This window comes from Mus pahari, chromosome 14, assembly GCF_900095145.1.
Source record: "Mus pahari chromosome 14, PAHARI_EIJ_v1.1, whole genome shotgun sequence".
In the NCBI taxonomy this organism is placed as follows: Eukaryota; Metazoa; Chordata; class Mammalia; order Rodentia; family Muridae; genus Mus; species Mus pahari.
The window spans coordinates 74,294,209-74,321,529 of record NC_034603.1 but is presented as its reverse complement, the minus strand read 5'-3'; the positions used below and the strand labels follow the sequence as shown (position 1 = coordinate 74,321,529).

The 27,321-nt window shown below is 45.3% G+C and overlaps 1 protein-coding gene and 1 pseudogene across 1 annotated transcript; one reads left to right on the top strand and one right to left on the bottom strand.

Annotated features, from left to right (window-relative positions):
• The first annotated feature begins 3,269 nt into the window (after nt 1-3,269).
• Nucleotides 3,270-14,322, top strand: Kpna2 (karyopherin subunit alpha 2). Its single transcript, XM_021211440.1, has 11 exons — nt 3,270-3,436; nt 5,044-5,141; nt 5,720-5,857; nt 9,831-9,919; nt 10,433-10,701; nt 11,060-11,154; nt 11,254-11,517; nt 11,692-11,925; nt 12,188-12,370; nt 13,041-13,190; nt 13,971-14,322. Exons 2-11 carry the CDS (start codon nt 5,067-5,069, stop codon nt 14,061-14,063), a joined length of 1,590 nt encoding a protein of 529 aa, XP_021067099.1. The 5' UTR covers nt 3,270-3,436; nt 5,044-5,066; the 3' UTR covers nt 14,064-14,322.
• Nucleotides 14,323-25,827: 11,505 nt separating this feature from the next.
• LOC110331882 overlaps nt 25,828-27,321 on the bottom strand; it is a 3,724-nt pseudogene continuing 2,230 nt past the window's right edge.

Sequence of the window (27,321 nt, the reverse complement as noted above, 5' to 3'; positions counted from 1 at the left end):
AAAAAAAAAAAAAGAAAGAAATTCAAATACAGGAAGTCTCCAGCTATAGACAATTACTACCTCTGTTGTACAACAGATATCTATTTAAGTTGCCAATAAAGGGCTACACAACTCAACAAAAGAAAAAGAAAAGAAAAAAGAAAAATCCAAACAAACTAAAAAGTGTGATAAAGATGCTGACAGGGAGCTCTGCATAGTTGGTGGCTTCTGGCTGGAGGGCAGGGGGGAGGAGTCAGCCACCTTTAACAGGCTAGCCACCCACTCGGACTTTGACCATGCTCCAAGGAGTAGTTAGGCAACGCAAATTGGACTTGGTGTATTTGGGGGGGGGGGGCCGTGTGGGGACCCAAAGGTGGGAGGATAGACCTGGGAGGAATGGAAATGGAGTGTGATATATAAATTTCCCCCCCAAATTAATAAAAATATTATGTTTGTGTAAAAGAAGATTTATTTTTATTTATATGTCTATGTGGGGGAGGGTCACGCATGCCACATGTACATATGCCCCACGCATGCATGCAGGTTCCCTCAGGCATAAGAAGGGAGCTGGAGTCAGAGGTGGTGGTGATGAGCCACTGATGCAGATGCGGAGAACTGAACTCAGGCCCCTCTGAAAGAGCAGGCTGTATGCCTAACAACTGAGCCATCTGTCCAGCTCCTCCACTGGGCCTTGCTGTATAGCTGGGGCTTTCCTGGACACACAGAGATCCACTTGTCTCTGCCTCTGGATTGCTGGGTTTTACTGCCCCACCACCCTTAGTTGTCAAGGCAACTTTTGACGTTATTCCTGTGTTTCAGTTTCTTTTCAAGGGTTAGTACAGTGGGCTTGGTTCCCATCTGTCATTTGTTGTCTCTGTATACCTGGGACAAATCACTTAAGACTTTATGACTTCATCTGATCTGTGACAATTAACACAGGCACATCACCAAAAACACTCTCGGGAACACTGTACTCACTGTTTTCAAGGGGACAGAAGCTCAATTTACTAATGCAGCTAACATGCACGAAGCATAAACTTCAGAGACACAGAAATTTGGCAGGGTGTGGGTCGGAGCCCTCAACTTTTTTTTTTTGTTTTTGTTTTTTTCCCTACAAGTTCCTTATTCAGAGTTGTAAGATTCAATCTCCTTTCAGAAGTTGTTCCTACCTCAGACTAAACAAAGGACATAGGCTTCCCAAGTGGATGAATTTAGGTCATGTGCCTGCCCCTGAACCATTCACAGTAGCCAAGGGAATGCCTGGCAGTGATTGGTTGAGAATAGCTTTCTTCCACATTCTTGCATTTAGCAGGTCAGATTGGGAGCAACTGCCTGTGAACTTCTGGGCCACACCAGAGAATTGGCACAAATGCCCGTGAGAACAAAGCATACTGCTTGGATTCCTTTCTTTCTTTCTTTCTTTCTTTCTTTCTTTCTTTCTTTCTTTCTTTCTTTCTTTCTTTCTTTCTTTCTTTCTTTCCAAAATACACGACTACAACTTTCCTAAAATACTCCAGTGGATATGCACTGATAATAAAATGGAAGTTGAATTATTTTTTATTTTGGGGGTTTGCAGTGTGCTTATATAATAAGAGAATGTCTTTTTTTCTTTTTCCTCCTCACCACCCCCCATGTTTCCCCCCAACACACACACACACACACACACACACACACACACTGTGTAGCTCTGGCTCTCCTGGATCTTGCTCTGTAGACCAGGCTAGCCTTAAACTCACAGAGCTCTGATGTCCCTGCCTCCCTAGCATTGGGATTAAAGGTGTATGACACTGCTGCTGTTCAGCTTGAAAATGTCTTCTTGTGGAACTGGAGAGATGGCTCAGCGGTTCTGACTGCTCTTCCAGAGGTCCTGAGTTCAATTCCCAGCAGCCACATGGTGGCTCACAAACAACAAAAGGGAAAACAAACAAACAAACCCACAAATGCCTTTAACACCAGCACTGGGGAGACAGAGACTTTTGGATCTGAGTTCGAGGCCAGCCTGGTCTACAGAGGGCGTTCTAGGACAGCCAGGGCTACACAGAGAAACCCTATCTTGAAAAACAAAAACAAATTAGAGAAAAGGCTAAAATGTGTGTGTGTATGTGTGTATACACTATGTACATGTTACATATAAAAAATGTGATAAATGTTAACATTTGACAAGTCTAGGCAAAGGTTTGTGATTCTGTGTTCAGAATTACTCAAGTTTTAAAGTATTCGAAGGCAGGCAGTAGTGGCACACTGCCTTTAGTCCCAGCACTCCTGAGGTCTGTGGAGTTCAGCCAGGTCTACAGAAACACAGAGAAACCCATTAACTGTGTGTGTGTGTGTGTTTGGGGGGAGGGGGCAAAAAAACTCCTACAAATAAATAAATAAAAATTTTAAAAGGTTTGGAGAAAATAGGCATTAATAAGTTATTTGTTACCATATTTGCTGCTTCCATTGTCTTTATTTTCCAAGTAATCTAAAAAATTTAACACACACAAGACAAAGTGGGACATGTCTGTAACCCCAGAACTGATGTTGAGGAAGCATTGCCTGGGCTCTATTCAAGGCTAGCCTAGGCTCTATTGTTAATGTGAGACCCTGCCTCAATCCCACTCCTCATAATAAAAATGAAATAACCAGTAAATAGCATAAACAATAATATAGTGATACAACTAATGATTATCTAAAGATAAAATAATCAATAAATACTATAAACAATATAGTGATACAACGAATGATTATGAGCCACACAGATCCAAACTTTCTCCCAGTGACCAGCTCCTGCCGTAAAAATCTTCTAAAAAGTCAATATATTTATGGTAAGCTCTTTTCTTTTATTGGTTGATCGACTTGACTGATTTGACTGAGACAGGGTCTCACTATTTAGCCCTGGCTGGCCTCGCTGTATACACCAGGTTTGTCTTGAACTCTGCCTCCCTAGTGCTGGGATTAAAAGCCTGGGCCAATCACCGCAGGCTAAGCCTTTTTTTTTTTTTTTTTTTTAAATTAACAAGTGTAATAATAATTTCGTGGGTTTAAGAACAGGCCCAGGGAAAGCAAACAGGGTACGGCCCAGTGCTCGTCTAAGCATAGATGAAACCCAGGTCTCCATGCTGAGATCTGGAGTCACCCTTCTGCAAGGCACCCTGGGATTGCCGGGCGGCTCCCTCGTCTTGCGACGCTTTCCGGCTCACCGCCCCACCCCCACCTTCCCCCCTCCAGGACCTGCGTCTGCGTCCCACCCCCACCCCCCCGCCTAACGTGTTTTTCAAACCTACCAATGAACGCACAGCTTAGGCTCAAACCAGCCAATCGGAACGCGGCGTCACCGGGAAATTTAAATCGCGCCGGCCGGCAGCACGAGGCACAAAGTCTGAGGGCTGAAAGGCAGCAGACGTTTGCACCGCCGCCGCCCCGCAGCTCGAGTGCCCCGCACCGCCTTTCGTGGAAGTCTGAGCCGGCTGTACAGGTAGGAACGGAGGCCGGTCCTGAGCAGTAACGGCCGGACGGAGGGCTGCGGGGCGGAGGGCGGGAGCAGGCCGCGCCCGGGCGGGAGCTGAGCCTCCCTGCTCCGACCAGGCCTCGGGGCGGGTTGGTTTCGCCATGCCGGGGTCAGGGCTGGCAGCGCCGGGCGCTGCGGAGGGCAGCGAAGGTCTGGGAGCGGCCTGGGTCGGCGTTGAGGGGGCTGCGGGGCGGCCGCAGTCGAGCGGACCTACCTGGCTGTTGCCGCCGCTTTCCTGATGCTTTCTGCCCCTGGGCTGGAGATGAAGGTTGCAGTTAAGACGCCCCAGTTAAGCCCTTGACCCGGGTCACCTGGGTCAGGGTCGAGGACGGACAGAAGGCAGTTAAAGCTACCAGCTTATCCCAGGGTACTCTGGATTCCTGTCCCTTGGCGACGACCACACCTGGGTTCTATAGAGCCCCACTGAGCACAGCTGATGTCCTCCCGGTTGAATGCACTTCGCTGGAAGTGTGTGCAAGATGCGGCGTTAGTGTCACTGCTGACAGCGATGGTGTTATGGAAGGCCCGATAATGGAACGAACCGAGTCTTTATGTAACTTGCAAGAGGGTACTAGTATGGGTCCGTTTTGGCCATCGATCAACAGAAAACCAGAGCTGCGTTTATTGCCTTAAGGACGTAGATTGTTAACTGTAAGGCAGCCGGGGTTCTCCTACTTGGTGTTCTATTAACTAATGGAGCCTAGAATTTAGATCCCTGACTTAATACCGTGCAGGCTAGAAGCTTAAGGCTGTTGAGTGTTGAGTGTTTGAAAAGCCGCTAATCTGAGTCGAGATGCCCTGTGAGCTTAAAACTACCCATAGGATTTTGAAGGTGAAACAGTAAAACATCTCAATTTTTCTGTATTGATGACATCCTGAGATGGTAATAGTTTAGCTATATTGGGTTAAAAAAAAATCTTAAAATTAATTTCGTTCGTTTCTTTTTTTCTTTTTCTTGGCAGGGTTTCTCTGTATAGCCCTGGCTGTCCTGGAACTCACTCTGTAGACCAGGCTGGCCTCATACTCAGAAATCCGCCTGCCTCTGCCTTCCAAGTGCTGGAATTAAAGGTGTGAGCCACCACTGCCCTGCTCATTCGTTTCTTTTAAAGTGTGGTTAATGGAAAATTTAAATTATCTTTGTTTTAAAATGTTTTTGATTGACAGTTCAGTTGCCTTTGTAGTAGGGGCAATTATGATTTAGTACTATAGCCATAATGATGAAAACTTGTAGGGGTTTGCTTTATTTTTATTTATATTTTTGAGACAGGGTTTTTCTGAGTAGTTCAGGCTGTCCTGGAATTCACTCTGTAGACCAGGCCGGCCACAAACTCAGATCACCTCTGCCTCCTAAGTGCTTGGAGTGCTTTGCCACCACTGCCAGGCTGTGTGTGTCATTGTCGTCGTCTTCGTTGTGGCTTTTTTTTATCTAGGATAGAGATGGAGTTGAAATTTGGTTGGTTATAACATGCTATTGTATATTTCTGTTTGTTTCTCTCTGTAGACCAGGCTGGCCGCTGCTGTCTTCTTATTAAAAATGCTTTTTTTCCCTTTCTTTTTTATTCTCACCCTCCTAGTTTTGCTCCTTGTTCCTGCAACCATGTCCACGAACGAGAATGCTAACTTAGCAGCTGCCCGCCTTAACAGATTCAAGAACAAGGGAAAGGACAGTTCAGTGAGTACCTTCTACTCTCCGGGTGCACTTGTAGGTGGAACGGAGAGAAGTTTAGAGGACGCAGCAGTTTTGAGGTACTGGGGATTGAATCCAGAGCTTCACGCGCATGCTAGGTGGGTTTTTCTGTGCCCAAGCCTCATCTAGTCTTAGGTATTTATTTAGGCATTTATTTATTATTTACTTCTGCATATGTGGAGGCCTCCTGTGCACCTGTTGCACATGTAGAGGTGTTCCCTCCTCTGCATGGCTCTGAAAGATTGAAAGCCTCACACTTGGTGACAAGTGCCTTTATTGAATGAGCCATCTCTTGCTGGACTTTGAAGGATTTAAAAAAAACAATCACAGCTGGGTGGGGTGCTGAATGCCTTTTATCTCAGCACTTGGGAGGCTGAGGCAGGTAGATCTCTCGAGCTTGAGGCCAGCCTGGTCTACAAAACCAGTTACAGGACAGCCAGGGCTACACAGAAAAACACTGGCTGGCTTGAAAAACCAAAAAGGGGGGGAAAAAGGAGAGGGAGAAGGATCACTTGGCAGTAAACGCTGATGGGATAGATAAAATGAGGGGCTCTTTTTTTCAGGAAATGCGCCGCCGCCGAATAGAAGTTAATGTGGAACTTAGGAAAGCTAAAAAAGATGACCAGATGCTGAAAAGGAGAAACGTCAGCTCATTTCCTGATGATGCTATTTCTCCACTACAGGAAAACCGAAACAACCAGGTGAATATATTTGATTTCATGTCAACCTAGAAAATATGGATGAATGTTTCTTAAACACCTTTTCTTCCTTCCCACACTCCAGTGGATAGTTTTCTGTCCTTCTTTCAAACTTCCTGCACTTCTGGATACTAGTTTAGTACCTTGACATGTCAGTTGAAGGAGAAAATTTCTTTCTTTCTTTCTTTCTTTCTTTCTTTCTTTCTTTCTTTCTTTCTTTCTTTCTTTCTTTCTTTCTAACTAGGGATCACACCCAGGGGGCCTTGTGTGTGATAGGCAAGTATTCTATCATTGACCTGTATCTCTAGTTCCATTTTATTTTTATTTATTTATTTTTTGAGACAGTATCTTGCTGTATAACCCTGGTTGGTCTCATCATTTTCTATATAGTTCCTGCTTTGGAACCTAACTTTAGTCCTCTTCTCTCAGCATCAGGTGTATACAATCATGCCATGCTTATACAGTATAAAGTAGTGGGTCTCAGCCTTGCTAATGAATGTTGTGATCACCAACCATAAGATTGTCTTTGTTGCTACTTAGTAACTAATTTTGCTCCTGTGAAGAATCATAGCCTGGAGCCTTGCAGTGATGGCCCACGCCTTTAGTCCCAGCACTTGGGAGGCAAAGGCAGGCGGATCTCTGAGTTTGAGGACAGCCTGGTCTACAAAGTGAGTTCCAGGACAGTCAGGGCTATACAGAGAAACCCTGTCTTGAAAAACAAAAATAAATAAATAAATAAATTTCATAATGCAGGTGGCTAGAGAGATGGCTCAGAGATTAATGGCTCTGGCTACTCTTCCGGAGGTCCCAGCACCTACATGGTGATTCATGACCATCTATCTATAAAGGGATTTGATCCCTTTTCTGTCATGGGAGTAGAGCACTCACACATTCAATAAATAAAACAATAAATGTGCTTTCTGGTGGTTTTCAGTGACTCCTAAGAGGGAGTTGCTCTACCGAAGGGGTTGAGAAGCAGTGGTGCAGTGGTGTACAGTGCAAATATAATGACTTCTCCATTGTCATTTAATCCAGAGCAGCTTCCAATCCTGAAGCTCCATTCATGGGAAGTTTCCCATGCTTGGTTGTATATACCATTTTTATCTTTTATGTTACCTTTACTGTACTTTTTTCTACATTTACACTTTGGATACTTCCTACCCTGTTGGAATTGCCTGCCACATTCATTATAACAATGCTTTATAGCTTTGTAACCCAGTAAGCTTATATTATAGCTTAGGTACTTGTAACTTATTACAATGAAATTGTATACCACATTTCTTAGAATGTATCCTGTGTTGAGTAATACCTGGTTGACATGTTCTGTCTGCTCAAAATCTACTCCATGACAGCCTTCCTATAACTGAGACTCTTCCAGTCCTGTCCTTTGAAGCAGGGTGCTACATAGTCCAGGCTGGTCTCTGGTGCACAGTGCTGTCTCTGAGTTGACCTTACAGGAAGGGAGACAATGCTGGATATTATTAGCATATTTCTTTTTTACATTTGCACTCCTTTGCCATTCTGCCTTATAATTTTCATGCTTGGTTTTAATGTCAGATTATATATACAAACTTGTATCTTTGAATGCATACATATATATAATGAAGTTTAGTCCTTTTCACCTTGATTCCTGATTACTTTTTCTGCTGAAACCCTTTTTTCCAGCAATTTTTTTCTCTTTGTTTTATATTTGACCTACTGAGCGTAATTATGGTTGCAAGTGTGAAAATGGGTGGGAGCTTGTTTACTGGAGCATGGATAGCTTGCCAGTGGCTGTACCTCTCCCTGAGGGATGTTCACCCTTCCCCAGGAAGGAGTAGAACCTTATGAGCCCTTCCCACTTATATGGTGAAGTATTAGAATGCCTTATCTTCCACACGTCTATTTAGGGTTCTCTGTGATAAAGCACTGCCAAACCAACTTGGGTGGAGGAGGGGTTTATTTGGCTTGCAGGTTATAGTCCATTATCCAAGGAAAAACAATGCTTATTGGCTTAGTCTCTGGCTTGCCCAGTTTATAAGTGTGTAATCCTGGTGACCTGAAACTCACTATGAAGACCAGGCTAGCTTCCCTGGTGCTTGGGTTAAAGATGTGCCACTACACCTGAATCTCAGGGAGCTTTGCTATCTATCCTGGCCTACCTGCCAGGGTGGCACTGCCTACAGAGCTGGGCCTCCTACTTCAATTAGCAATCAAGAAATGTCCTACATAACTCATCTGATGGAGTCAGTTCCTCAGTTGTCACAGTGAGTACAATTGCTGTGTCATCTGAATCTTTTTTTTCCACTTCTCCTTCCACAATGTTCCCTTAGGCTTGAGAGTACGTATGTATGATACAGACATCCCTTTTATAGCTGAGCTCTTCATCACTCATTGGCCATCTGAGATTCTGTATTAACCACCATCATTGCAAAAAAGAAGCTTCTCTAGAGAGTTGCACTAATCTATAGGTAGGGAGATAGTTAAAAGGTAATATACCATGTCTGTTATTAGCAAAAGTAATAATAGTTGATTTCCCTCTAGGGCTTATGACCTTAGCAGGGATCAGGTGTGCAGGAACAGGTGTGTTCCAGTGGAGCAGGTTTCCAGAAAGTAGTTGGTTTCCTCCATAACTATGATGCTCCTATTGATCCAGTGGGTTCAATATGCCTATGCTAGACAGGATGTACAGTTAAAGCTGGGTATGATGGTTAGCTTTCCCTTCTAGATGCCTGTGTAGTATCTCCCAGCACTGTAAAAGTTAGCAGTGAGGAAAAGTTCCATGTCAGTTCCAGTTTGGTTTTTTTTTTTTCCCTCTCTCATGGTCTATAGCCAAAGTGTAGGGTGCCTTCAGCAATGGTGTCTTAGCTTAAAGTTCTGATGGGCAACCAAGAGCGATGACAATAGTTTATGTTGTTTCAAGGGCTGCAAGCCTCTCTTCTGTAGTGATTACAACATAATTATCTACCACAGAAATTTATAGATTTTTAAATACAAACCCAAGAAATTAGGCCCTATGTGGTGGCACACATGCTTTTAATTCCAGCCCTCGGGAGATAGAGGTAAGTAGATCTGAGTTCTAGACTGGTCTGGTCTACATAAAAAGAGCTCCAGGATACCCGGGGCTACATGGAGATCTGTGTCAGAAACGCAAACAAAAACCCCAAGACATCTGTAGCTGCATATATATTTGAGCCGGGTGCGGTGTCGCACACTTTTAATCCCAGCACTCGGGAGGCAGAGGCAGGCGGATTTCTGAGTTCAAGATCAGCCTGGTCTACAAAGTGAGTTCCAGGACAGCCAGAGCTGCACAGGGAAACTCTGTTTCAGGAAAAAAAAAAAGGATTGTGACTAAGGATAGCATTTACTTTGCCTTAAACCATTCTTAAAATAGTTCACTGCTACTCCTTCTAATAACAAAAGCTTAAGTGTTCTGACTTGGGAATCCAATGTCATAGTACCAAGTTTGAGAACTATTATTCTACATATAAAGCAGGATTTAGTAGGCCAAATTAAATGCAAAGCTAATCTTGAGATAAGAGCCTATGTATCTTTACAATGCCATATGTGCTAGCTTGCTTCCTATTACTGTGAAAAAACTGACTGAAAGCAATGTGGTGGCAGGAAAAGGTTTATTTGGCTATGCCTTCAGGTCATAACTTAATAATGAGGGAAATCAGGACAGGAAATCAGAAACCATGAGGCAGTAGGCAAGGTGTTGCTACTTACTGACTGGCTTTTTGCCTGGACTAGCTTTCCTATACAACCTAGATCCATCTGCCTGGGGATGGTGCTGCCCACGTTAAGCTGGACTCTCCCATATCATGAAGGTAATTTCAGACAGGACCACAGGTTAATCTGACCAAAATAATTCTGTATGTTGATTGTATCTCGATGTCTAGGTTATATCGAGTTGACAAACAGCATAGTGCTATAAAGTATATATATTTGTATATAAAAATAATAATTTGTAAAATACTGCATTTTTTTTTTTAAGGGTACTGTAAATTGGTCTGTTGAGGACATTGTTAAAGGCATAAACAGTAACAATTTGGAAAGCCAGCTCCAAGCTACTCAAGCTGCTCGGTAAGTCTGTAGGCTCTGGCATGGATAACCTAAGAAATTAGCCCTTTGAGATTGAGGGAGGTACAGTGGAGAAACAGGTGGGGTGAATAAAGTAAAGCCATACATTCCTGTTTTCATGAATTTTTACTTTATCCTAAAATTGTGTGTGTGAGAGAGTGAGAGAGAGCCCGGGTAGTGTGAGAGAGAGCCTGGGTGGGGGGCGGGGGGGAATGAATGAATCAGGAAAACTAATCTCCACCATGTGAATTCTGGGGATTGAACTCAGGCTGTCAGCTTGGTGGCAAGCTCTTTTACCCACTAAACTCTCTCACCATCTCCTTTCCCCTTTAAACAACATCTCATGTCGCCTGGGCTGACTTTAAGTTCACAGTCCTTTTGTCTCAGCCCTCTCCGTGTTGAGATTATACGTGGATCAACCACTATGACCAGATTTGTATCCACCTTTTCAGGGCACCTTGAAAAATCAACTTCAACTTTTTTTCTTTTTTTTTTTTTTTTTTTCTTTTCCCTTAGGAAACTGCTTTCTAGAGAGAAACAGCCTCCTATAGACAACATCATCCAGGCTGGTTTGATCCCAAAATTTGTGTCCTTTTTGGGCAAAACTGATTGTAGTCCTATTCAGTTTGAGTCTGCTTGGGCACTCACCAACATTGCTTCCGGAACATCTGAGCAGACCAAAGCCGTGGTGGACGGAGGCGCTATCCCGGCGTTTATTTCTCTCTTGGCATCTCCCCATGCTCACATCAGCGAGCAAGCTGTGTGGGCTCTGGGAAACATTGCAGGTACTTGCACTTAAAATTCTTTGGACTGAATGTGTCCAATGTGATTAAAGAAGGTCCTAGTGGCTTTTGTGTCAAGCTTTGTGCTTGCTTTAGGCCCTTATTAGGAATGGAAGAAGCATTTAAGAATGCTACTGAAGTTAGAACAGGTCTGACAGTGCATTCAGTAGCTAACTAAACATGGATGTTTGGGATAGTAGGTTCATTAATCTCGCTTTTTCATTTTTTTGAGACAGGGTCTCTCTCTCTCTCTTATGTAGCACTGGCTATATAGACCAGGATAATTTGGAATTCACAGAAATAGATCTTGGGATTAAAGGTGTTCACTACCATGCTCAACCAATCTTGCTTTCTGTTCCAGGTGATGGTTCAGCTTTCCGAGACTTAGTTATCAAACATGGTGCAATTGACCCACTATTGGCACTTCTTGCAGTTCCTGATCTGTCATCCTTGGCAGTAAGTTAATACCATAAGTATAGTCACCTAATATTTGATTTTTATTTTCCCCATCTTTTCAAAGACAAGCCTTCTCAATAATTTTTCTCTCCCCTTCAGTGTGGCTACTTACGTAATCTTACCTGGACGCTTTCAAACCTTTGTCGAAACAAGAATCCTGCACCTCCCTTAGATGCTGTTGAGCAGATTCTTCCTACTTTAGTTCGACTCCTGCACCACAATGATCCAGAAGTATTAGCAGATTCCTGCTGGGCTATTTCCTACCTGACTGATGGTCCAAATGAGCGCATTGAGATGGTTGTGAAGAAAGGAGTTGTTCCACAACTTGTGAAGCTTCTAGGCGCTACTGAATTGCCCATTGTGGTAGGTGTTAGTTAGCCTTTTTATTAATGAACTTTATTAGTACAGGAGCATAATCAGTTGATGACTGTTGAGATACTGCCTGTTACTTTTGCAGAACTTTTTAGAATAGAGAATTTTTTTTAGCAGCACTGGAAAGTAATTAATTGGTACCAATCTTTTTTTTTCCTTTTTTAGACTCCCGCACTAAGAGCCATAGGGAATATTGTCACTGGAACAGATGAACAGACTCAGAAAGTGATAGATGCAGGAGCACTTGCAGTCTTTCCCAGCCTGCTAACAAACCCCAAAACTAATATTCAGAAGGAGGCCACGTGGACAATGTCGAACATTACAGCTGGACGCCAGGACCAGATACAGCAAGTTGTGAATCATGGCCTGGTCCCCTTTCTTGTTGGTGTCCTCTCTAAGGTAATGAGAGTTCAGGGTTTGACCAGATGATAGCATTTATGACAACCTATGCTTGATTAGAGTCTTAGAGGAACCTGGGCATGGTGGCACATGCTTTTAATTCCTGAGCTTGTGAGGGAGAGGCAGGTGGCTTGAGTTGGATACAGTACCTCCTAATATTGGATAGGTAGTTGTTGACTTGGTGTTTTTAGACCACTAACTTTTGGAGTCTTGCTGTTAAGACTTTTGGACTAAAACCGTTTTCTTCTTTCTTGTTTATCAGGCAGACTTTAAGACACAGAAGGAGGCTGCGTGGGCTATAACCAACTATACCAGCGGTGGGACTGTTGAACAGATTGTGTATCTCGTTCATTGTGGGATAATAGAACCTTTGATGAACCTCTTGAGTGCAAAAGATACCAAGATTATTCAGGTTATTCTTGATGCCATTTCAAATATCTTTCAGGTAAGTCCTGTCAGGGCTCTGTTTGCTTGAACTTAAGGTTGATGGTTACTGTTAGGACTGGAAAGCGGACAGGTACATTTGCTTTACTAATAATCAGAAACAGGTTTGTTTGTGTGCAGCCTCAGTTTTTAAATTTACTAATGAAGTCTTAATCTGTCCCTCCACTTCGGAAGCAGAGGCAGGCTGAGCTCTTGAGTTTGAGACCAGCTTAGGATACACAGAGAGACTCTGTATTGGCACCTCCCCCCATTCTTTTTATATTTTGTATGTATGGGTGGGAACTGGAGTTGTGTGTTGTATGCTGGGAGTCAAACCCAGATCCTCTGCAAGAACAAGTACTCTTAACCACTGAGCCACTCTCCTGGCACCCTTTCTTTAAGAATATTTTTTTGTGGGGGAGGAGCTAAAATTTTTTTTTTGTGGGAGGTGGTGGAGCAAGCCTTTAATTCCAGCACTCAGGAGGCAGAGGCAGGCGCATCTCTGAGTTTGAGACCAGCCTGGTCTACATGGCAAATTCCATGACAGCCAGGGCTACATAAACTGTCTCAGAAATCAAAGCCAGACAAAAATAGATCGAAATAATACACAAAACAACTAAAACAACTCTCATAGAAACTGGTATTTGTATCTCATAGAAGGTAGTAAACTTAAATTGTGTTTTGTTTTTAAGGCTGCAGAGAAACTAGGTGAGACAGAAAAACTCAGTATAATGATTGAAGAGTGTGGAGGCTTGGATAAAATTGAAGCACTACAGAGCCATGAAAACGAGTCTGTATACAAGGCCTCATTGAACTTAATTGAGAAGTACTTCTCAGTGGAGGTAAGTAATGGCCATGTCCACAACTTGGAAAGTATATAAGAATTCATAAATACCTTCAAGCCCATTAGCCTTGATCCTTCATATATGGTTCTTTTTTTTTTTTTTTTTTTTGTTGTTTTTCGAGACAGTGTTTCTCTGTATACCCTGACTGTCCTGGAATTCACTTGGTAGACCAGGCCTCGAAATCAGAAATCTGCCTGCCTCTGCCTCCCGAGTGCTGGGATNTCTGTATACCCTGACTGTCCTGGAATTCACTTGGTAGACCAGGCCTCGAAATCAGAAATCTGCCTGCCTCTGCCTCCCGAGTGCTGGGATTAAAGGCGTGCGCCACCAGGCCCGGCCGTATATTGTTCTTACCCCATCACAAAGAACAAGCATCAGTGCATCAGTGCAGCCTAGACTCGTGTGTGTGTGTGTGTGTGTGTGTGTGTGTGTGTGTGTGTGTGTGTGTATTTGCTCCTCTAGTACTGGCTTGATGGTGTATGAACAGCCTGGGACTGTTCTGAATATCCTGAGACTTAAGTTTATGTGTATCCTATGGAAGTTTGTGGAGAAGAGGACTAACCTGGAAGCCTTAACTCTGCCTGATCGATCTGTTGTGCAGTGTGATAGGTGCACGGATGTCAGTTTCTGTTGATATCGTGCCTCAACCCATCCAGAGCTTTCTCCCAGCATTCATGAGTTAGCTAAGCTTTGGCAGCAAGTTTCCTGCTAGGTGCAGGCTTTGAGACAGAGTTCTGCTAGAGATGTACCATGTTTATCTTGTCTTACTATTTCCAGGAAGAGGAAGATCAAAATGTGGTGCCAGAAACTACCTCTGAAGGCTTCACCTTCCAAGTTCAGGATGGAGCTCCTGGGACCTTTAACTTCTAATGTCCAGCCAAGACACAGAGTTGTTAGCTATGTGCTCTGCTATTCTGTGTTCTCATAAATTTGTCTTACTGTTTCTCTACTAAGAACTCTTTTTAAATGTGGTTTGTTATTGTAGCACTTTTTACAAAAGAAACTATACTTGAACAGTTATAAACTGTACATACTCTATGAAGCTGTCCTCTGAATTTATTTCTATGTGGAATTTCGTACCATGTCATGTCCTGTAAATAAAGATTAAGTTCCATTCTTCTTTACTCTGCCTAGCTGTTTTCTTAATTGAGATTACTGTGGGACGTGAAAGGCGGAACAGATATTGATTGAAAGTGTGAAGCAGTGGTGCTGCACGCCTTTAAATCCCAGCACTCGGGAGGCAGAGGCAGGTGGGAGGTTCGAGGCCAGCCTGGTCTACAGAGTGAGTTCCAGGACAGCCAGGGCTACACAGAGAAACCCTGTCTCGAAAAAGTGTGAGGCCTGGATATGTTACCGGCATGACCCCAGTGAGGTAGTAGAATATAGTTGACATCTAAAATGCATTGCTTTGTATGAGAATAAATTCTTAGCAGGGACTTTCCTCAGAAGTCCAAAAAGCATGTTCTTGTTTCATGACCCTGTGAGCCAAATTCTGTATGGCAGAATGGCTTTTCATACCAACTGGGTGTAATGGAAGTACTGCACAGCCACTGATTCCCCTTCATGGTGTCAATGTCTGAATAGGTACAAGGTTTAGTGATGTACCAAGGTTTCTTTGGTATCAATTTCTAGTTAAGTTTTGTCTACATGTATATCATGTTTGTGCCTCTGGAACTGGAGTTGATGTTGGAACTGCCAGATGGAGGTGCTCACAATGAACTTGGGTCCTATTGTAAGAACAGCAAGTATTCTCAACCACTGAGCTGTCTCCAGCCCTGCTTTCTTGTAAAGTTTTTGGATTTTGAGATCTCTAGTCCTGGCTGTCTTGGGGCATAATATGTAGAACAAGATGGTCTCAAACTTAGATCATCCTGCGTTTGCCTCCTAAGTGCTAGGATTAAAGGTGTGCACCACCAATCTGGTCTTCATAAGTTTTTGGTTTTGTTTTTTTAAACTTCCATTTTTATTTATGTGTATGGTTTCTGCCAGTATGGATAAGCCCTAGTACCATGTAAAGTGGGCGTGGTGGTTGTCCTTGTGTTCTTCTTTGTTGCTGAGATAAAAATACCATAACCAAAGGGATTTGTAGAGGGAAGGATTTATTAGGCTTATAGGTTACAGAGAAGCCAGGCCAAGAACTTTTGAGACAAAACCAGAAGCAGCTGGAAGAACGCTGCTTACTGCCTTGTTTCCTTTGGTTTGCTCAACAGGAACCTTCCACAGGCTAGGCTGGCCTGCCTGTGACAATGAGCAATCAAGAAAATGGAGGTAGCTGCTCAGTTAGGTTTCCTCTTCTGGATTATGTCGGGTTAGGTTTCCTCTTCTGGATTATGTCGGGTTGACAACCATGGCTAACTGTGACAGTGGTTCACTGTAATTCTATACTTGGGACTGGAGGCAGGAGGAGGCAGGGCTTAAGGTCAGCTTCATTGGATGAGACTGTCAATTTTTGACTTTCTCAATTTGGCTTTTAGCTCTTCTTTTTTTTTTTTTTTAATTTCCCAGAACTAAGTAAATTAGAAAGCCAAAAAAAACTCTTTGCCCAGATGGTATTCGTTTCTTTCCATCCCACCAAGCTCTTGGGTTTTGTTTATACTAAACCTGGAAACCTCAGTGAGTGGGTGGACCCACGTTCAGAGGCTGTTAGGGGCTACAACAACTGGGTAGTTCTGTTCCTCTGCCCTTGCCCAAACCCAGTGGACTGGTTTTGGAAAGCTTTTGGGTCATCAATTACTGGGGCCTTCTTTTGAAATTGGGTTGTTGACCTAATTTGTGATGAACAAAAATCTGGCCACATGATGTCATCCTCCTTCCCAATATTCCCCACCCCCACCCCCACCCCCAGGAAGTGTTAGTGAAGTGTTCTAGAACATGGAGGGTTTAATTGTTTTTTTGTTTTTTGTGACCTCGGTCATTGAAATAACAAAAAAAACTGCCCAGCCTATCAAGTAGGGCTTTGAGGGGCAGCAGTGCAGTTGAGTTTCAAGCATTTGTGTGTTAAATGCAGTGTTGTTGGCACAGCTTGAAAGTATCCTTCTGATGTCTGCAAACCCTACTTCCTACTAAATCCTTGGGACTGTGAATTGCAAGCACCACGGCCTCTGAATTGATGAGTTCTATCATTGCTGCTAAGCTCTCTGGTAGCTGTCTACCCCCAGCCAGAGCCAGGAAGCACTGGTGCAGTGGATGGACTGCTGTTTGGCAGCTGCGTCTGCCTAAGGTTACATCCGGTAACGGGATACAACTCCAATGAAGGGTACCTATGTCTGTAAAACATATCTGTCTCAGGTCGGAGGAAGACCCACGAAGATCTCAGCGGTAAGGGATTTTCTTGGTATTCTGGAGACCCTAAATTTGACTCCCTTGGAATACACACCAAACACTCCAGATTGTACACTCAACAGTACTTTATCCAAATGGTGAATGTTTTTCAACCTCCTGTCCTTTACTCCTGAGCCCTGTATTCTTACCTGGAAGTGATAGGATTATGTGAGCCACCTATAATCCCGGCTCAGCACAGCTTCCTTTACTGAGTTATTTGAAGCTACCAGTTTGAGCGCTGTGGATTCCCTCCCCGGGCTCTGAGTCACTGTAATGATCATCGCGGGGCCAGAGAAACTAGCTCACCTTTGGCTTAGTGCATAACATGGCCGACAGGAATTTATGGAAACCAGAGTAGTGGTCACCAGAGGTTACTCACAAACTGACCCTGAGTGGTTGGCTGAGTTCAGTCTCTTCCTGAATCATTCATTGTTCAATCCTGTTCCAACACTACTGGACTGGATAATTGGAGTATTTCTTTATCTTCCTGGCCTTAGAGCCGTTGCTTGAGATACCCAAGTCCAGTTTGGTGATGATTTACCTAGAAACTTCTTGGACCCCGATCTCTTCTCTTGGCTTGCTGGCTATGGTGTGAGCATTTTCTCTGCCACACAATCCCTTTCATTGCTATCCAGCATCCCTACCAGAGGCCCCAAATCAGGAGCCAAAATCCACCCCTCAGAGCTTAATCTCAGCACTTTGATAGCGGCAGCTGACATTCATTCCAAAAGCTTGATGAAGCTCTAAAACTTGGAGCTTGCCTCTGTTTCCCCAGAAAGAGGAGGTATAGGGATTGGCTTCAGGCTCAGTTTCCCTGCAGGTTCCAGCGGATGGGAAGGTCACGGGGGTGGGGGGTGGATGGGGGAGGTATTTGGTTCCTTGTCCTCCTGCCAGACAGCCAGGTCCCTCGGAAGCAGCTGCACCCCTCCTCAGGCATTTACCCAATGGGCTGGAGAGATGGCGCTCAGCTCACTGGCTGCTCTTCCAGAGGTCCTGAGTTCAATTCCCAGCAACCACATGGTGGCTCACAACCATCTGTAATGGAATCCAATGCCCTCTTCTGGACTGCAGGTGTACATCAGATAGAGTACTCATATACATAAAATAAATACTTTTTTTTTTTGAAGAGTTTGCTCAAGCACTACTGCGGGGTGGAAAGGATTCCTTACTGATCATGTAGAAATCACAGGGCCTACCGGGACTCAGGAGCTGTCTCTCCTGAGCAAGTGCCTGCTTCTCTAGACCTGCTCTTTGCCCTTGAAGGTAACAACTGCTCCCTACCCCTCCACTGTTTTAGCTGTGTAATTGTACTGGGAGAATTTGTTAGCTAAGGTCACAGCTGGCTCCCAGCTATCTCTTAGTCTCGTGACTCCTGCTACAGTTTTGCTTATGAACCCACCCACTGGGAGATTTAGAGGCGGACGTGGAGAGAACAGACCTCTAGAGATAGGATGGGGTCTCGAAGCTTCTTCTTGTGATAAAGTTCTAGGTATGTGATCTGCCTAAAATGGAAGAGGTCAACTTCATTTTGACCCCACCCGAAGATAGCTCTGTACCTGGATGGTCTTGAACTCACAGAGATTCACCTGCCTCTGTCTCTGGGAGAGACATGCGATCAAGAGTTCAAAGTCATTCTTGACTACAGAGCAAGTTTAAATCCAGCTGGGGCTTTGTGATACTCTGTCCCCTCACACCACCACCACCCCCACACACAAAACAAACAAAACCACAAACCAATCCAACAAAAGTCTTCAGAGTGTGTTCTGCACTTCCCACATGGACAATCTAGCCTGTCTCTTCCTTTCCTTGTACAAAGAAATTACTCATCATCCACTTCCTGGAGCTAATGTGGAAAGAGCTAGCAGGTTTCTAACATACTTCAGCTGTTCAGGAAATACTTTAAATAATTTCCTGCTACAGAGGCTAAGGGGAAGACCAGCCAACTGGAAAGGGGTGTGCCTGCTCTCTGTCTTTGTCTATGTTGTTACCTATCTCTCTGTCTGTCTGTCTGTCTCTGCCTCTGTCTGACCTCAAGTGCAGTTCAGAAGGGCCCTTCTTCACTGTTCATGTAATACTCTGGACAGTCATCCTTTTTATGTGGAGTTTGTTTGTTTGTTTGTTTTGAGGCAGGGTTTCTCACTGTGGTCTTGGTTGGCCTGGAACTCACTCTGTAAGACCAGGCTGGGCTCGAACTCAAGAGATCCACCTGCCTTGCCCCTTGAGTGCTGGGATTAAAGGCCTTCACCATCACAACCACTCGGAGGGATTGTCATTTTTAAGAACATGGATGTGAGAATCCTGGTATCTTAGACTTCCATTGTATTCTGGGCTTCCTAAGAACCTTACAAATCTGAGTTAATTAAGCCTGATAAGTCCCCTCTGTCATCATTGAATGGTAGCCAGCTCTGAGATAGAATTGGCTACCCTGGACAACAAACAGTGGCCAGACGGGAAGCCGGAGGCCCAAAGCAAGGGCAAGGAAGAATGGAGTTAGGCAATGTGTAATTAATTACCTCCCTCCTTTGCTTTAGCCCGCAGCAGGCCTCAAATGGCTAGCATTTCTAACTGGGTCATTGAAACATTAGCGCAAGCTTTCAGGTAATGAATGGCTTAAGGGAAAAAACAAAAACAAAACAAAAACAAAAACAAAAACAAAAAGCAGAAAAAGTCTAAGATTCTAGTTTATTTAAATTATTGGTTCTAGGCCAGGCAGCGGTGGGGCACCCCTTTAATCCCAGCACTTGGGAGGCAGAGACAGGCAGATTTCTGAGTTCGAGGACAGCCTGGTCTACAAAGTGAGTTCCAGGACAGCCAGGGCTACACAGAGAAACCCTGTGTCGAAAAACCAAAAAAAAAAAAAAAAAAAAAAAAAATTTTTTGGTTCTAAAGGCAGATTTTGAAATTCCCTCAGGGGGCATGTCACAGTGTGGAGACATTTTTGGTTGTCACATGTGAGACAGGGCTATTCTACTGCCTCTGAACATCCATAGGGCACACAATAGCCCTCAGTAAAGAGCCATCCGTGCTTAGGAATGTCAAGAGCTTGGAGGTTACAAGCCCTGTGTCACTGTTGTCCACTAATGAGTGTAAACCCTCCCTCTGTAATCCGTCTTGCCAGGACGTCACAGTAATCCTCCCTCCTTAGCTTCTCAAGTGCTGGGGTTACAGGTGTGGGTCCCCACATGCAGATGAGACCCTGGTTTAAAGAAGATTCAGGAAACAACTGCTTTCCTGACCTTCCAGGTACCCCAGGCTAAGCCGGAATCGGCCGATAGGAAACACCCTGGGATTGATTGATTGATGCATTTTATTTGTTTTAAGACAGGGTCTGCTAGACCAGGTTGGCTGCGCATACTCAGCCTGAGGAAAGGTTTAAAAGCCTGGAAGGCCCCTTGCAACTAGAAAGATTACCACAGGGAGGCAGTAGTGTTTAGGGCGTCAGAGCCTGGCTCTTGAATTCCGTTTGCGTTGCCATCCAGGCTGGACGCCTCCAGACCTTCAGCAAGTTGTTTAACTGCTCTGTGTGGCACAGCTCTGCAAGATAGAGATAAACTGGTATCGACTTCCTAATGAAATTAACGACTTCCTGAGTGGTAGGGTTAAAAATTAAAAGCAAGTAGGGCGGGACACAACTTGGTTTTGAATTCACTACGTAGCTGAGGATAACACTGTACCCCGGGCTTTTGTGCCTCCACCTTCAAAATACTGGCATTACAGTGTAAATGCTGAGTTGGCTCCTCCCCAACCTCCTTTTCCTTGTCTCTCCCAACAAATCCATTTCTATTAGATTAAGTTCACTGCAGTGCAGGTATCATATGGGGTCTATGTCCAATGGCTTTTGAGGGGAGGCTTCTCAGGAATTCGGTCCAGAGCACAGATGCCATTGTTCCCATGGGGCCCAAGTTGCCTTTCTCCAGATTGTAAACTGGCCTTGAACTCAGAGATCCTCCTATTTCTGCTCCTGGATGCTGGAATTCAAGGTGTGTGCCACCACTCTCGGCAAATAGGTGAAACTTATATTTACTTAATGTTCTTTAAAGTGTTGAGGGTTTACCTGCATGTATGTGTGCATGTATGTGGGTATGTATGTATACTGTGCCCTGTGTCTACAGAGGCCAGAAGAGGGCGCTGGATCCCTCTTGACCTGAACTCACAGATGCTTGTGAGCCACCATAGTATGCCGGCTTTGCTCAGTTTCCCACAGGAGTCCCTGTGGGGGTTTCCTTTTAAAGAATTATTTTGTAAATCATGTCTATGTTTGTGTGTAGGTATGTACATGTGTGTTCAGGGAACTGAGGAGGCACCTGGTCAGAGTTACAGTGCCCCATGCGGCTGTAGGGAACCTGACTCAGGTTCACAGGGAGAACACTAAGTTCCTCGACCAAGGCATCTCTCCAACTTCATATATGTAAGTGCGTCTCTTGTCCAACAGCATGAATATTCTCAATTTTAAAGAGCCGTGTGCTTTCTGTGGTTCGGGACCCACTTACAGCCTGCAGAAGTGGCCCTGCACCCCAATCTTCCAGACACATTTGCCCTTTGTAGTCCTGTTCCCAGAAGGCTATCATAGGTGCCAAGGTGGCAGAAAGAGATGTCTATCCTTTCCGTACAATTTAAAATATTCATTCATTCGTTTGTTTGTTTATTTATTTATTTTTGGCTAGGCATAGCTTTAATTCTAGTACTGGGAAGGCAGAATCAGGCATATCTCTATGAATTTGAGGCCAGCCTGATCTACATAATGTGACCCTGTCTAAAAAACTGTATTTTCAATTTTTTATGTCTGTACCCGCCCCCCCCCCCCCAACGTGCATGTCTGATGCCTTTGGATGCCAGGAGAGAGCATGAAATTCCCTGGAACTGGTGTTACAGAGGTTGACAACCATTACATGGGTGTAAGGAACTGAGCCTGGGTCCTCTCCCGGAGCAGCCAGCATGTCTAACTTCTGAGCCATCTCTTTATCTACATATTATGAGACAGGGTCTCACTATGGCTTGTTATGTAGATCAGGCTGTCCTTGAATCAACAGGGATCCACCTGCCTCTGCCTCCCCTCCCCTCCCCAGTGCAGAGACTAAAGGTGTGAGCCACCCACACATACCTGGCTTGATACACTTTTTTTTTTTGGATCAGGACCATTGCGTGGATGTTGGGAGCCTGAAGGTCAGGTGGGAGGAATTAGACTTAAGCCTATTTGACTAGCTGATTCACTGTATTAGCGGATTCACTGGGAGCGGCAGGATTGTGTGCAGGTGGAGAGGGGCCTGTCTAATTGATTCTCATTATGTTCTGATTTTCCGAGACAGGGTAGCTTACGCTGGTCTCAGATTCTAGAGGATGACCTCAAACTCCTGGTTTTCCTGCTCATACATTTGTGAAAGGAGGTGGATGAACACAGTGAGGAGTGACCTCTATCCCTGGAGGCTCTATGCTATCAGCGGGAACTGGTACTCTCTCAGTGTCTGCAGGGATTTCTATGCCCAGAGAGCTGCAAGTGACAGCTAGCGCTGTTAACACTGCGCATGTACCGAGCCTTTCCTCTGTTTCAGGCACTGCTCTGTGCAGGCCTTTCTCACGACTTCTGGAGAAGCATGTCACCCTAAGCAGCATTGTGTGAGTGGTCAAAAGGTCCCTTTTCTGGTGAGGAAACCCAGATAGGGGACAGGGAGATGGCGTAGTGGGTAAAACCCTCCCCGTGCAAATGTGAGGGCCTAGGTTTGGATCCCTAAAACCCATGTAAAAGTTGGGAATGGGTCTGAGGGGAGACAGAGGCCAGCGTGCTATATAGAGTGAGTTCCGGGACAGCCGGGGCTACACAGAGAAAAACAAAACAAAACAAAAACAAAACCAAAAAGCACTAGCAGTTGAATCATAAGAACCTAAGTTGAGATTCCAGCACCTACGTAACAAGCTTGAGTATCTGCAGATCTCTGTGACTCCAGTTCTGAGGGATCTTCCTCTGGCCTTTGGGTGTGCCACTTGTACCTACACATGTACACACACACACACACACACACACACACCACTATGAAGCTAGATGGTTTGTTGAAGCACAGCCAGCTTATCTGACATTTTCAAACACTCAGGGAAGTGGTGTCCCAGATCTTATCCACGAGAGGTTCCTGCTTTTTGACTTTTGATAAAGAACAGTTGCATACACAGAAATGGCACCCATCCCAATTCCCCGATGCCCTGCAGAGCCCGGGGGGAGCAAACTGGCTTCATCAGGCCGAAGGGTAGTGGCCTAAGACCACTGAAGGATGCTCACAAGTGGGAACGCAGGGCTGCCTCCCAGAGTCAATCTAGCTTGCTTCTATCTGCTCCTGATTTACTGAAGGGCCGGCACTGGTTTTAAGGTACAGCCCGACAGGCTTCCTTTTAGAACAGAGTCTTCCGTGGGAAGCAGGGAAGGAAAAGAGTGTTCACTCCAAACCATGCCTCTCTCTGCTGTGTAAACTCTAACTCACTAACCATGAGCGCCCGGAAAGCAGGAGCAAGAAGAAACAGGGTCAGAGAGATTAACGACATCTCCTATAACCACACAGCAAGACTGCCAATGTGAGCTAAGGCCTATCCGCACCCCCTACCCTTCTCTGTCAGGGATGGTGCTGATGGCCAGGGTAGAAAGCCTGGAAGAAAAGGTGTTTTCTTTCTTCTGTGTTACTTCTTAAACGTTTTCAGAGCCAGTAGAAGACATAGGACTGGTTCCCAGGTGACCAGTAGGAACCACAGCTCTGCCTGAGAGCTTTCTGATTCATAGCCGTGCCTTGTGCTCAGTCACGAAAACAGACTTCCGCGGCCCTGTCAAGAAGGGATCACACTCTGTACTGCTGGGGAAAAGGGCTCAGAGACATTTAGACAGCTACCCAAGACTGCGCAGCAATGCTGCCCCGGAACACCAAATGAGGTGCTCTGGGTAGACAAGGGTGGGTGGGCTGTGTGTCGGCTCCAGCCTCCTGCTGAAATGAGTCACCCGCAAGTCCGAGAACCAGCCCCTCTGGACAATGACACAGGAAGCTGTTTTGTACATTAGGCGGAGCTGGGTCCAGATAATGTCAGTCTATGCAGAAAAGCTGCCTCTTTTCCAGTTGCCTTCTCTCTGCAAACCCCTTGGGAGCCAGCCAGGCCTGGTGACCTATGGAAGAGGTGACGCCGTGTCCTGCTGTCCCAGCTACATGGCTTGGCTAGCTAAGTCTACTGGGCCTTTTCCAGTTAAGACACCCGTTTGTTTTTACCGTGTGATGGGAACCAGATGTGGGGGCACCTCGCTCTGCAGGAGGCCCCCTGCCCAATCCTCAGCTCCGGCCACGGGCTCTTGGGAGGCAGCGGTGGCCAACTAGCCTCTCCCGGCCCTCTGCCTGCCTCTCCCTCAAAGCTGGTCCCCATTGGCATCCCTGCATCTCCCCTTCCCACAATGTGACAGGAAGCTGGAAAAGATACTGGATCAACATCCAAAGTCCATATGTCCTAGATAGTCTGTCTAGGAATTTTTGGGATGCTAGCTTGCTCCATGTGTCATGTCCTTTCCACTCATGACATGGGGGTGGGGGGACAATAAATGAAGACTTGAAAGCCAACCAAGGGCTGAGTATCCTTCATCTGTAATATCGCCTCACCCCAAGCTCTCAGACTGGAGACTTAAGTCTGAGCGGCCCCTTGGATTCCATGGGCTTATAACTCCCACTGTTGACTTTAGCAATTGAATTCTTCCCATTTTGGCCAGTGGAAACCTGTTCAAGCTGGTTGCTAGGCCTATTTTGCCACGATCCATCATTCCTGGAGCTTTCTAACACAAACTGTTCCAGGCTCCCCTGTCTTTTTTCCTGTCCTGGCCACTGAGTTCACTCCAATGACCCTGGTTCTGTTTGGTGAAACTGGTATGTGGAAATCAAGTTCTGGTCGCTGCATGTGCTCATGGCTGCTGCGGTGAACTGTTCCCTGTCCTTAGCAGCCTAGGTTAGAGCCAACAGAGGTGTGCACATATATGTTATGTGCACTGGGTGTTATGGGTCACACTGGTAATTTCAAGAGGCTGAGGCAGGAGGATTGCCATGAGTTTGATATTAGTCTGGTCTACACAGAGACTCCCAGGTTTGCAGGGCCACATATATAGAGAGACACTATTTTTTTTTTTTTTTTTAGAACAGAGAGCCAGGCATGCTGGCACTAACCTGTAATCACAATATTTGAGAGGCAGAGGCAGAACCTGTGAATTCAAGGCCGGCCTGGTCTATCTGGAAAGTTTAAGTTAGATGAGAATGTATAGTGAGACACTGTTTGGAGAGATGGTTCAGTGGTTAGAGCACTGATTGTTCCATTCCCAGCATCTGGATGGTGGCTAACAACTCTCTAACTCCAGTACCAGGGGACCTGATGTCCTCTTCTGACCTCCCTGGGCATCCAGCACACACATGGTACACAGATGTACAAGTAGGCAAAACACATATATATATATATATATATATATATATATATATATATATATATAGTAAAAATAAACAGCCCCCATAGAATTTAAAAGGAGTAAAGAATTTTAGTTTAAAAAAGAAATCAAAAGCAAGCAAGGTGGTGGTGTCTCATGTCTTTAATCCCAGCACTTGGGAGGCAGAGGCAGGTGGATCACTGAGTTGAAGATCAGTCTGGTCTACAGAGTGAGTTCCAGGACAGCCAGGGCTACACAGAGAAACCCTGTCTCAAAAAAAAAAAAAAAAAATCAGAGAAAGAGATATACAGACAGACAGATGATTGTCTTAGAGTTTCGTAACCAAGGCAACTTTTTTTCTGCCTGCATGTATGCCTTCAGGCCAGAAGAGGGCACCAGATCTCATTATAGATGGTTGTAAGCCACCACATGGTTGCTGAGAATTAAACTCAGGACCTCTGGAAAAGCAGCCACTTTTCTTTTGTTTTTGTTTTGTTTTGGTTTGGTTTTTTCGAGACAGGGTTTCTCTGTGTAGAAATTGGCTGTCCTGGAACTCACTCTGAAGACCAGGCTGGCCTCGAACTCAGAAATCTGCCTGCCTCTGCCTCCTGCAGCCACTGTTCTTAACCTCTGAGGCATCTATCTCTCCAGCTCTGGCCAAGACAACTCTTTTTTAGATTTATTATTATATCTAAGTACACTGTAGCTGTCTTCAAACACCCCAGAAGAGGGTGTCAGATCTCATTTGGATGGTTGTGAGCCACCATGTGGTTGCTGGGATTTGAACTCAGCACCTTTGGAAGAACAGTCAGTGCTCTTAACCACTGAACCATCTCTCCAGTCCCCAAGACAACTCGTATAAAGGAAATCCTCCTCCTCCTCCTCCTCCTCCTCCTCCTCCCCCTCCTCCTCCTCCTGCCTGTCAAGTTCAGAGGTGTCTGAGGACTCATGAAGCAAGACATATTCTTGGCTACTGAGCCCAAATTTAAGTACGTCTTTTTTTTTTTTTTTTTCAATTCATAGTATCTTTGTGGCTCAATATGTTGTTGTTCAAGAATGTTCTGTTGCCTGAGCCGAAGTCAATGATTTAGGGCTTCACCAACAGTGCCATCAGTAAGGGTGTATTCCACAAGCCGGTTCAGAAGACTGTATATGTTGCTTTGAGCAAGAAGGATGGTTGAAGCCAGGCGTGGTGGCGCACGCCTTTAATCCCAGCACTTGGGAGGCAGAGGCAGGCAGATTTCTGAGTTTGAGGCCAGCCTGGTCTACCGAGTGAGTTCCAGGACAGCCAAGACTACACAGAGAAACTCTGTCTCAAAAAACCAAAAAGGATGGTCAATGGGAATGTTTGTGATGCGTCCATGTCTACCCAGAAGATACACATTCTGCCGATGGCTGTACATGACTGGAAAAACCTCCTCTTTTTTTTTTTTTTTTTTCAAGACAGGGTTTCTCTGCAGCCCTGGCTGTCCTGGAACTTACTCTGTAGACCAGGCTGGCCTCGAACTCAGAAATTCGCCAGCCTCTGCCTCCCAAGTGCGGGGATTAAAGGCGTGTGCCACCACGCCCGGCATACCTCATCATTTTTAAAGGGGGTAGAGACGCCACCATTTTTCTGGGGTCTGGGCTTCTGGGGGCTCACTGTATTTAATTAATAACCATACCCCGGAAGGTATTAGTGTCACCAACAAGTGCCTCAGAAAGTTCAAAGCTTGGTTTTTCTTTAACGGGCACCTCTTTGCTTCTGTTCCCAGCAGGGCGAGGGATCACCTCCCGAGCCTCACCTGCCAGCACCTTCATTCTTCTGGCGGTGCTCCTGGTGACTGGCATTATGAAAGTCCCCCTCTTTTTCCTGGGTCGCAGGTTCTGGCTGTCTCTATCCCGACCCTGCCCAGCGACTTGCCTCGAATGGCTCCGGTGCCAGTCTCGCTCACTGTTCCGACCTCTCCTGTGCTCCTGATGACTCTCGGTGCTGCTGATCCTCTCGACCTCTCCGTGAATGATCCTCACGTTCCTGCTACACTTTGACCATGGAATAGTGGGGACTCTGGCTTCTCTTAGCCCGAGGAGGCTTGCTTCTTTTCCCGAAGGACTTGCTGTTCTTTTTGGCTGGGGACAGGCTCGCTCCGAGGGCTTGGCTCGCCCGGCTCGGAGGTGGGCAGGGACAGGGACAGGCTAGCGGCTGGTGCACGACCAGTTCGGGACTCAGAGGCTCCTGCTTCACTACCACGGTCGCCAAAGCATCGCCTGACCTTTTTTTTTTTTTTTTTTGCATTGCCATGGTTTTATTTTTTTATTTTTTGGTTTTTCGAGACAGGGTTTCTCTGTATAGCCCTGGCTGTCCTGGAACTCACTTGGTAGACCAGGCTGGCCTCGAACTCAGAA